Source organism: Canis lupus, chromosome 14 (genome assembly GCF_048164855.1).
Source record: "Canis lupus baileyi chromosome 14, mCanLup2.hap1, whole genome shotgun sequence".
Taxonomy (NCBI): Eukaryota; Metazoa; Chordata; class Mammalia; order Carnivora; family Canidae; genus Canis; species Canis lupus.
This window is the reverse complement of record NC_132851.1, coordinates 14,537,202-14,549,808: the sequence shown is the minus strand read 5'-3', so window position 1 is coordinate 14,549,808 and position 12,607 is coordinate 14,537,202. Positions and strand designations below refer to the sequence as shown.

Genomic DNA, 12,607 nt, shown 5'->3' with positions numbered 1-12,607 from the left:
TGACAATTAAAAACAAAACAAAACAAAACAAAACAAAACATGTTCCCTGTGAAAGATAAGGAGAATTTAGACAAATTTACTCTCCTATGCTCTCCCAAATTAACATAAGAATCCCTCTACCATGTAATCCCACACAATCCAGCTACCACAGTTTATGAAAAACAACAACACAAAAAACATTTTGCTATCATTTTTGTCTTTTATACATATACGCATACATACATACATTTGCCCTTACTACACATTTTTTCTATTTTTTTTCAAATTCATATATAAGTTTACAAATTCTAAAGGCAAAATATGCTATTATTTTTATCAAAATATATACCTACAAATTAGATTGTTCATCCATCCCCAGTTATTTTCACTATTTTCATAATCAATACAAGAAGCCATTAGCAATTCCACAAACATTTATGGAATGTGTACTATGTACTGAATCCCAGGTTTAAGATAACATTTAAGACACAGTCTTTAATTTAAGATTAGTGATGAATGCAGATACCTGAAGGGAATACTTAAGTACATATGGCAGGGAAATGTTAGAGGTTTTTTGCGTACTAGAGGAAGTTGAAGAAAGCTGAAGTAGAGCCCAGGCTAAGAATTTCCAGGAAAGCTCTGTGGAGGCAGTGACAAATCTTAAAACATAAACGTTCTATACATGTAGAATAGAGAAAACATTTCGGCAGACATGAATAGCAGGAGCAAAGGCATAGAAGTGCCAGGAATTAGAAGCAGTTTGATAGTACTTGAGTGTAAATTTTGGGTCTAAGATGGTGGTTGATTCAATTGGGAAGGTTGCAAGGATCAGGTCATAAAAGTTGTATTGGAGTTGGGGCATTATCATGCAGGCAGTGTGAAATAATTGCAGAATTATATGCATAGGCATAGTCTGATTAGATGTTTTTATTGGGAGAGAGATGAGTTAGAGGAAACCAGAGGCATGGGAAACAAGAAGACGTTGTGATAAACAGGAGATAAGAATCAGTTCTAGAAATATGGTTGTAGGAAAGGAAGGAGCAATAGGTTGAAATATAGCTATAGGATGTAAGAAGTAGAGTCTTAGTAGTGTTTCTTGATGGAGTGGTACATGGATGCAGCAAGAAAAGAAAAATCTTAAACCTCTAGCTTGGAAATATAGGTGGATGACAGCACTAATCAAACAACTTAGAAATGCAAAAGAAGAAACAAATTTGAAATATCTAGTATGGACACGTAGGACTTTTTGCCCAGGGTGAACAAAAGTGGAATTGCCAGGAACACAGCTGTGCCATAGCTGAAGAAGGGGAACAGGATGGGGAGACCTAATGTGAGCCCAGTGTCTGCAGAGTACCCAGCACACAGTAGGTGTGGAGAAGGGATTCTCAGGCCAAGCCCTTCCTGCCCACTGAAGAGTCCCAGCCCTGGTCCAGGATGTGGGCCATAACCAGAAGAGAAGGGCAGTTAGAGGGGAAAGCAAAAAGAAAAATAATGACATACAGAGCTGGACAATACAGCAGTGAAGATGGCTGCCTGAGATTGTGTGAATAAGCCTGGACATGAGGGGGCTGGGCATGAGGGAAGGACTCCAGACTGGACTCCCAGTGTCCTTGTGCTCAGGCCCAGCTTTCTGTCTCCAGAACTCTAACCTCAATAAAATTATCTGAGGGGCACTTGACTGGCTCAGTTGGTAAAGCATGAGACTCCTAATCTCAAGGTTGTGAGTTCAAGCCCAGCACTGGGGATAGAGCCTACTTAAAAAAAAAAAAAAAAAAAAAAAAATCATCTGAAAGGAGGGTGAAGAGGGCCACCACTGTTTACAAAGTCCACAAATTGGAAACAGCCTAACTGTCCAAGGATAGGGGACTTGCTACACAATAAATCATGATCCATGTGGCAAAAAAAGAAAAGAAACAAATTTGAGTTGAGGTTTGGATATGCCAGATACTCTGTGTTTAATGATGCATCTGTAGACTATCAGGTAGAGATAGCTAGTGAGCATTTGGGTATATGGCTTGGAATTTTAAAAATGGATACGGTCAACATGGAAGAATGTAACAGAGCAAAAATCAGAGATGACTAGGCAAGGAAATTAGAGATGACTAGGCAAGGAATTATAAGACAAAGTTGAAGAAGACACACTTGGCAATAAAACTGAGATCTGTACAAAGACACTAGGAGAAAATTAGAAGTAGAATTCCAGCAACAAGGAGAGTGAATTTAAGGTGAAAGTCAACCTTGAAGAATGGCTATAGATACGATGAGAAGAATAAAGTGAATAAGTATAAAAGTCATTCTAGGGTAGGCTAAGAAGCATTTGTGTTGGGGACATGGAGGCTGAAGGAAGTAGCAATGTTTGGAGAAAAATGGGAGGTGGAAAGAAACTAATAAAGCTATCTAGAGTCCATACTCAACAAAAGGGTTATTGTGTCTCTGTCAATATAATTTAAAAGAAAAACAATGTAAGACCAAAGAGAATACTTTGGGATGAATACTTTGGTGCTTTTCTATGAGATTTTTTTTTCCTGGTGGTGACCTGCTTTGCTAATCATGTTAGTCTGCCTATAAGTAAATACAGCAGACAGGTGAAGAAAGAGCCAATGACATTAGACGTCCTCTTCAAAAGACTTAGTTAGAAAAGACAAATCATAAATAAATAAGGAGAGACTTATATTTATAAAGAACTATTGCAGTGTGAGTGTTGTGGGGATAACCATTGTGATAGGGAGAGCAATGTGACCATAAGATCTACAAGCATCTCAAGAGTTAGAAAAAAGGAATTCTCCTTGTATGGAGTGGAGTATATAAGGCTAAAAAGAACTCAGTGTAGGGAAATGGGATGAAATAGTGGACCAATCAATTAGTAGAGCAGAGAATGATGTCTTTCAAGTCCATCCTGTCTTTAGGAGATGTTGTGTGATGACTCAAGGCTGAGGGTGGACCAAAGTTCAGGGGCTCAGAGGAAGGATGAAAGCTTAATTAAAGTTTAGTTACAAGCATTTTATTCCAATTAATGAGTAAATTTAGCTAATCAATTGAGTCAAAGAATTGGAATCTACAGGGTCTTATCACAGGAAAGTAAGGGAGCTTCTTTAAGGGGTCCTATCTAATACATGATAAGTGAGTTTTATCTGAGTCATATGGAGAAGGGTGGTTCCTCACAGTAAGCCCATTTAACCAAACACAAAAAAGGTGAGGGCATTTTTAATCATCAAGTAAAATTCAACAATTTCAGTTGACAAAACAGTGAAAAGCAATAGATTCTAAGGAACTTTGTTTTATTTTTTGGATAAAAGACCTCTGAACATGTCTGTGAACACAGGGGATAAAGCCGGAGAGACTGAAGGTGATAAATGAACCAAGATTCCAGAGAAGGAAGAGCAATTATGTGACCAGGTTGAGGGTGTTATTCTGATTAATAGGAGGGGATTTTTATCCTCTAATTGTAGAGAGAAATATTCAGGAGACATTGAAATTTGAAGAGGGAGGACTATAGAAAGCTGATATATTTATGTCTAATCATTTGATAAGATCCACAAAGATGTGCAGGTGATAGGTAAGCAGTAGTGAATAAATTAAGTCTGAGCAAATAAGTATTCTCAGTGGAGTAGGGCTGAGGTTATCTACAGTCACTGAGACACTGAGGCAAGGGTAGTGGAGGGGAGTAGAGAAATATCCTAGCAGACATCCATTATTTAGATGGCAAACGTTACCAAATCAGAGTGATGATTTTGTTTATCTAGACTCAGGCAAAGAACAGAGCTCTGAAATGTTGCCAGAACCAAAATGTTCCTTCTTCCAAAACTAATTTGATGCTGTTAAAAGAATCCAAAATGCCTTATAACTGAATGCTGAAATTTACGTGAGAAAACTACAATTTTAAAATTCAGATAAGAGAAGAAGTTTGGCATGTTGATTACATGTATGAGACATCATGAAATCATGATCTCAGTCTCTCTCTTGGGCGTGTGTGTGTATATCCCCACTGTCCCACTCCACCACTGGGGCCTCCCTATCTTCATGGCTCTGTTTTTTCTGAAGCTGACAATTCTATATACTATTTCCTGATCATAAACTGTTAAACACAGACTTCAACAATAATCCCCTAAAGAATGTATTCTTTGAATTTCACTGACAAGTTTTAAAGCTTTTCCAATGAAGTGTCACAGAAACCTTTGTTTGTGTCTGCAATAACTGTAGTCTTTGTCTATTTTCATCAACAAGTCAGACAACTAGAATTTAGGGAGATGGTAACATTCAGTATAAGGGTGTTTTATTGTAAAGAGCTGTAGGTTCACAAATAATTATCCATTCTCACTCATTCACTATTGTCAAAAACTCTTCCTCCATAAATACATTAAAAAAGGTACTGGGGAAGATGTGAAAATGAGCCAAGTATCTCATATCCCGTTATTCCACTTATTAGAGATTTCATTTTGCTTTGTTTTGTTTCTGACTTTTCCTGTAAGCTTTAGATTTGGTCTTAGCAACCGTGGGAAAACCATCTGTACTCTTCTTCTCAATACTTATCTTTTACATGAAACAAAATAGTAATAGAAGGTGAGGAGGGTACATATATAATTTCTTCTTGTCTTTTGAAGCCAGTAAAGAAGCTAAATTCAATGTAACTACACACTTAATGTCTTTAATATTCTAATGGCCTTTCTTGAAATACAATGCAGTATTCTCAACCGTCCAATACTAGAAAAAGTCAGATGTGTACAGAATCTTCTAAATTCTTCAGAGAAGTGTTTATACAAATATTGATAACTAATCTTATTAATCACTTAAGCATTTGTTTGTTTGTTTGTTTAAATTAAAGCACCCTGTGGAGGCAATTTAACAGGATCGTCAGGCTTTATTCTTTCACCAAACTTCCCTCATCCGTATCCCCACAGCAGGGACTGTGACTGGACTATCATGGTCAACACAGACTACGTTATCTCCTTGGCATTTATCAGGTGAGTTCCTGTACATTTCCACATTAAAAATTTTTTTCTTGTTATTTTATCCTAGCATTTGCACTAGGCAAAGTTTTATTTCTGTATATGACGTTTTAATTAATTTTCATTAATTCCAGCACTAGTACTCTGCAATCAGCAGTTCTCAGAGCCTTGTGTAATAATATAGATGCCACCGTAGTTCTGAAGTCTAGCAGGTGACCATCTTCACCAGATTTCAGTGTAGAGGAAGTGTGCTAAAGGTCGAGTAGTTTATTGTCTCTAATGAAATGTGATCTCTTTATAACCTTTCCTCTCTCCCTGTATTTACCATTGCTGCCTCAAAAAATTAATTTTTTTCCCCAAACTTCAAGATTAAAAGGTCAATATTTCCAGGGTTTTTTTTCTCCTATTTGTGTACCACCCAACATCTTTTTGTAGCCTCTAAATACCCATCTGTGCATGCACATTACCATTGAGCTGGTGAAAACATGCATTCTACCTGTTATTTTTATGGTGATCTCATGAAGTCAAGCTGACAAAGAAGAATCCGATGAATCATTCCCACATGATTTCTCAGCATAACTTGTCTCATGATAGAGCTTTACCTGGGAGTGTTCCAGAATTTACATTTGTTGCTTAGTAATGTCAATTGCAGGGTAGGCTTAGCACTGAAGTAGCAGAGGATTCAGCTTCCTGTGTGGGAAAGAAGGTGGCTGGCTTCGAGCTCAAACTCTGCCTCCACCATCTAGGTTAGTTTTTGGAATGAACCTATTTCTTCACATGGAAATTATACCTATTGTCACAGAACCTGGTCCTATTCCTTTCCCTTAATATTTCAATAGGAAGGGTTAGGTATTGGCAACTCAAATGATTCTTTAAGTAGAGATGTTCCTGACCTTCAGTGTCCCAGATTGACATACAGTGCCTCTGACGGTGTGTTAAAGCTGCTTGGTATTTATGTAAAATATTAAGGTTAAATATGTACTTTTTTCTAGTATATTGAAACCAGGTTTTAAAAACAATTTGAACTCATAAAAATGTGATAAGGTGTACATATTTAGACTTTGGATTTCTATAATTTGTAGAGATACATTGATAATTGGTAATAATAAAGCAATATTGATGGTAATGTTAGCTATGCTAGGGCCAAGTTATAAGACAATTTGCTGAGGTTTTTATATACTCATTTTTACAGTTGAGGAAATGGCAGTACAGACATTAGAAATGTCAATTTAAATGATACAGGCCTTAGTAGACTTACAAAATTATTGTAGTTAATAAATGAGCGATAGAAGGCTGTATTAGATGAAATGCATGACCTAAATTTAATTTCCAGCTGTGTCGTTTATATTGTGACCCTAGGGAGATCACTGGCATTCAGGGCCTGGTGTACTCATTGGGAAAATGGAAATGATAATCCCTTCCTTATACCACAGGATTATTGACAAGACCAAGTTAATATTTATGAAACTGCCTTGTAAAGTAGAACTTTCTATTAGAATGTACTCTCCTTTTTTTTTTTTTTTCAGGTAAAATAGTCATTACAGCTAAGATTCTAAAATTTCCTAAAAAACGACTTCTTTGTCTTATTGTCCCTCTTTAAAAAGTTACAAAGCAATATTTAGAAGCATTTATTTAGGTCCAAACTAGAAATTAAAAAGAAATGTGCTGCAGTCCTTTGTTAAATAGGCTTTGGGTTTCTGAGGATAATACATAGAGGTATATATTTATAAAGCACTCGCTTCCAGTGACTCTGCCAACAGTGACATAGGTAAGGAAGTTATAACACTCATCAAATCCTAATGTTGAAAAAAATGAAGTTCAGAAAGGTTGTGTTTTACCCCAGAAGAAGTGTAGTAAGTAACAAAATAAGGCCTTGTCCTCTGATTCCTGCTACCTTACAGCAAAAATTACCAAAATTTAGGCCTATATCCACCAAAAAGTTTTCAAGAGTAATTAATTGATTTAGACTTATGAAGATTACACTGAATAAATTAAATGGAATGGAACATTGTGGTGGTCTCCTAACTTTCTTATATTAAAGGGCCCTTATTTATTGAGGTTGAAAACCCTGCATTATACCAGTTTTTCTTCACTGCTATGTATGCACAAGTAAGCTAGCTGGATTCCTATTCTTTCTATATGCATATGTAAGGGTTTATAAGTGTCATATAAATGTATCCTCTATAAATCCAGTAGATTTGGAAAGAATATATCTTACCTAACAAGCTTCTTATTTATCTACAAAGATGATAAAATTTGACAGGATAGTTTTTCCACTGATGGATGTTTAACAATTGCAAGTTTTTCTGGTTTTATTTTATATTGTGAACTTGTTGACTTTTCTTAATGACACAACTGAGTCTATCTATCCTTTTCTCTGCCACAGTGTGAGCTAGGTCATAGACAAATGATTGTACATCTTTGCCTTCTAAATATGCAAGTTCTATAATCTTTAGGGGACAACTCTCATACTTTTGAAGGTTGTTAAGGCAAATTTATTATGCAAAGTTTGCAATATCAAAATATTGATTTGAATAATTTACATGCTAAAATGTCCTTATTTACACATTATTTAATTTTGACGAACAGGGAGTTGGTTTGATTTCTCTTACATCAAGTTCTAAAAGAAGAAAATACATTTACTTTCAGGAAAAAGAATACCTAATGCAATGTGAAGGACTTCATTTGAGTAATTTAAATGTAAATTTTGAATTTCAAACTTTTGCTTGAATCAGACAAGTAGAGTTGAATTTTAAACAGCAAATATGCTTGAAGTTCAAGCAAATAGTGTCACTGACAAAGAAAAAAGAGGTTGCACTTCCATGATGGAAAATATCTGCATGAAAAATTTTAAAAATAGATGTTATCCTCCATGTTTTACTGATATAAAGTAACTTACATAACGATATGTAGCTAACAGGGGCAGAAGCAAGACTTGAACTTATATATCTGACTCAAAACCCTCTACCCATTCATTAGATAAATTACCTTACTATCATTTATATTCCCTGTAGACACAGTGCCAACTTAGAAATATTTGAAAATACCAATATATCTTTTCCACTGCTTTATTCACCTATATTTACCTGGCAATATTCAATATATGAATATTGCCAGGTAAATTTTCAAATTAGCTTATGTTAACAAGGTCTGTTATTTTTAAAGGTATTGACTAAATTAATATATGATTATTGACTATCACACTTAATACCTTAGCAGTAACCATTCCAACTCCTTTTCTCTCTTTCTCTCTCCTTTTAGTTTTAGCATAGAACCTAACTACGATTTCCTCTATATATATGATGGACCAGACAGTAATAGCCCGCTGATTGGAAGTTTTCAAGACAGCAAGTTACCAGAGAGAATAGAAAGCAGCTCAAATACTATGCATTTGGCTTTTCGGAGTGATGGATCTGTTAGTTACACTGGATTTCATTTAGAATACAAAGGTAAATGTGAACATTTTATTTTAGCTGCATGATTTAGATTGTATTTTATCCAGAAGACTAATTCTGCATTGGCTATTGTCAGTGGTTAGTTATATGAGTATTTCTTAGTGCAGATTACTTATGATTTATTTCATAAAAGGGCTCTCACTGTAGACTTTTCTTATCAGCGAGAAGGAAATTAGCATTTCCCTAATTACTACCAAAGGAAATGTATCAGACAAACAAATTAGCAATTAGTACACTGTGGTAGTTGGCTAAGACCACAAAATATTAAAAAACAACAATAACAAATTTTTTGGAAGCTGAAGATTCACTCATCTTTATTCAGAGACTAATCTCAGTGATAAGGAGAATAAAGTATACTGATAATTACATTTCAGAAAATGTCTAAAGATATTTAAATGTGTCAATATTCAGACTAGGGAAAATAAAATATAGTGATAATTATAATATTTTAAAATATTTCTGCAAGTATTTAAATGAATTACAATGCCTATGGATGTTTATAAATATATTTTTCTTAACTTTTATTCAATGACTATAAGACAAAAGATCTTAGTTGTTTAAAGTTAAATTTTTTTCCAACAATTGGGTTCATAAAGGATACACTAATAACTTATTTCAAGTTATGAATTGAGTACTAAAAATACATATTTTGGATTTGTTACTACCACTTAGCTCTTCTTTCATTATGAAATATTTTCAATAACTGAAGATTGTATAGAATAACAAAACAAACTTCATAGTATCTGTTATCCAACCTGACAAACCTTAATATTTTGTCATATTTGCTTCAGATCTCTTTATTATTGTGTTACGAAATATAATATGAAATATAAGGCGTATTCTCTTCAGGTCTATCAAAAGAAGTACAGATTAATTCCACAAGTTTACATGGCAAGGATTAAGGAAGTCTTTGGTAGAGAAAGAGAAAACTGACAAATAAGCAATATACAGATACTTGGAATCCTCCAATAGCTCCAACAAAATTTGGAAATGCATGCCAGGACCATGTTATTTACTGGATATAGACTTGATATATGTGGATTTCATTATAGTGGGAAGGTTGAGCCCTCTATGAGTCTTTCATCTTACAGAAGAAAGAAAGAAAATGGCCTCGTCAGTGGAAAAATTTACAAGGTGCCTGACACCAGACAGTGAAGATCTGGGTGGCCAGCTATTTATTGGGATTCTCTGCAAATGCTCTTTGCAAATGCTAGATGCTCCAAACCAGAGGACTCGGGAAAAGTCTAGGCCTTGCAACTATGAGTTAAAAAGTATTGGTCTTATGCAGGATTGAACTTCAGCACCATACCAATCTCTCCATGTGGAAGGGCCTCCCCACACTGTGCACAAGGCACGACCCAGCTGGCTGACTATCCAGGCAAATCATAATGAGCACTCAAGACCATTTTTAGTCCTACTTTTTTATAATTGCTCTCTCCTAATTCTGAATTTGGTGCTTATTTTTTCCATGTATGTATGTTTCTAGGTATTTTCATGTTTTCTATCACATACACATCTTTTATCCTATTTTCATAAAAATTATCTATTTCCATCATGTACATATACTTACGAAATTCTTTCCCTTTACACTGTTTTTAATGATAGAGACATGTAGACCTAGATTATTAATTTCTTTATTATATTCCATCTCATGACTGTATCACAGTTAATTTATAAATTTTTGGATAGACAGTTTGTTTCAGTTTTACACTACCAAATATGTTTCATAATGAAATGAAAATTCTTTTGGATACTTTCCTGAACATAATTGTGAAAGTCCTTCTAAGATACCTATTATATACCTAGGAATGGAATTATTGGTTCAAAAGGTATGAACCTCTTGAACCTAACATATTGCTAAGTTCTTCTCAGAAGAGGTTGCACCAATTTATATTCTCAACAGCAAAGAAAGTTTCAGAAACTTCACATTTTTTTTAAAAAAATTGAGATATAATTGATGTATAATCATATCAATTGTATTAATTTTAGGTGTACAACATAATGATTTGATATATGTATATATTGTAAAATGATTACCGCAGCATCCACGGCTACACATAGTTACACATTTTGTGGTCTATGTGATGAGAACTTTTAAGATCTATTCTCTTAGCAATTGCAAATATACAATATACTATTGTTAACTATAGTCACCATGCTATACATTACATCCCCAGAACTTATCTTATAAATGGAAGTGTGTGCCTTTTGATCATCTTCACCTATTTCACCCAACTGCCATCCTGGCCTCTGAAAACACCAATATGTTCTCTGTATCTATGAGTTTGGTTTGTCTATTTAGGTTACACATATAAGTAAAACCACACAGCATATATATTTGTTTGACTTACTTTACTTAGCATAAAGTCCTTGAGATCCATATGTCACAAATGGCAGGATTTCCTTCCTTTATGGCCGTATATGCCATTGTATATGTACCACATTTTCTTTACTCATTTATCCGTTGACAGACACTTAGGCTACTTCCATGTTTTGGCTCTTGTAAACAATGCTGCAATCTGCATGGTGTGCAGATACCTTTTCAATTTATGATTTCAAGAAATCCCCCATTTTTGAGAAACCAGAAAGTTTCTTATCACCCTTGAAAGTTGTGAGTCTCATGAGTATTAAATGTTATCACATGTCATTATTCTTTTCTCCAGTTACTAGTAAGTTGAACATCTCTATTTTCATACCGAGGTTTCCTTTTGTTAATTGCATATTTCTACTGTTGCACATTTTTCTAGTAGGTTGCCTGTTTCTTTTTTTATTTATAGAAAACCCTTTTATATTATGGATAATAATCCTTTATTTTTTTTCCATATTGTAGTAAAAATCTTACCACCAACTTTGGCAAACAGTTTCACTCTATTTCTGGTTTATTTTCCTATACAAAAATTTTAAATATCAATATTTATCCTTTCCTCTTCTTCATGGTCTGTGCTTTTTATGCCTTGATTTAAAAATCTTTCCTTATTATTAAATCATAAAGGCATTTTCCTTAATTTTTTCTAAAGTTTTAAAGTTTTGCTTTTGATTTTTAATCTCTTTTATATATATGGAGTTTATTTTTGTGAAGGCTAGTAATCTATTTTTTTTTTGAGTGAATAATCAATGCTAGCACCATTTATTGACAAGACAATGCTACTGCTGTCAAATATGAAATCTCTTTATCACTGTTTCTGACTTCTCCAGTCTGTTCTATTGGCCAGTTTTTCTATCCCCAGGCCAAGACTTCTCTGAATTTTACTACTATAGCTTTAAAATAAGTACTGATATGAGGTAGGCAGAGTACCCCACCTTATCCTTCACAACTGTCCTGGTGTCAGGCAGCCCGGGTGGCTCAGTGGCTTAGTGCTACCTTCAGTCCAGGGTGTGATTCTGAAGATCTGGGATTGAGTCCCACATTGGGCTCCCTGCATGGAGCCTGCTTCTTCCTCTGCCTGTGTCTCTGTCTCTCTCTCTGTGTGTCTCTCATGAGTAAATAAATAAAATTTAAAAAACAAAAACAAAAACTGTCCTGGTGTCTATTCACCTTTATAACTTCTATTTTGATTTTAGAATTAAGTTATTTCTGCCTGTTGAATTTGATTGGGATTGCATTATATTTATGAATTATTTGGAATAAATTGAAGTATGTATGTTATTCAATCTTTTCATCTACTATTGTGGCATATCTCTCAATTTAGTCATGCTTTCCTCATTGTCTTTCAGTAATAGCTTATCATTTCTTTATAAATTTTTCTCATCTAAATCTTAAATATCTTGTAGTTTCCATTGTAATTAGTCATATTGACAGTTGTATCTAATAAATGGATTTTTGTAACTATTTAATCCCTAGCAAACCTGCTTAATTATTTCATTTGTTATCATACTTTTTCTATGGATTTTTTGGGATTTTCTATGCAAACAGTAACAGTTCTGGTTTTATTTTTTAGTTTGTTGTTTCTTGTGATTTTTTTTTTTTTTCTAGTCTTTATGCTCACCCACCCCTCATCCTCTTGCTTACTGAATAGGGTAAGAAATTCAGTACTATCAAATTAAGACAGTGGTAGCCATTGTTCTTCGGTCATTACTGATTTTAAAGAGAATGCATCTAATGTTTTACTGTTAGGTATGATACTTACTATTGGTTGAGGTAATGTTAATAAGACCTAACATTTTTTAACTCCTTGTTTTCAGGGGCTTTTTAAGACTATATACATACAAAAATCATTTACTTCTAAA

The 12,607-nt window shown here is 34.3% G+C and overlaps 1 protein-coding gene across 1 annotated transcript in view; it reads left to right on the top strand.

Annotated features, from left to right (window-relative positions):
• Nucleotides 1-12,607, top strand: part of CSMD3 (CUB and Sushi multiple domains 3) — a 1,168,727-nt gene that overhangs the window by 898,545 nt on the left and 257,575 nt on the right. The window contains exons 29-30 of the mRNA XM_072774281.1: nt 4,802-4,940; nt 8,187-8,374. Of these exons, the coding sequence (XP_072630382.1) occupies nt 4,802-4,940; nt 8,187-8,374 (327 nt within the window). The remainder of the gene's footprint in view (nt 1-4,801; nt 4,941-8,186; nt 8,375-12,607) is intronic.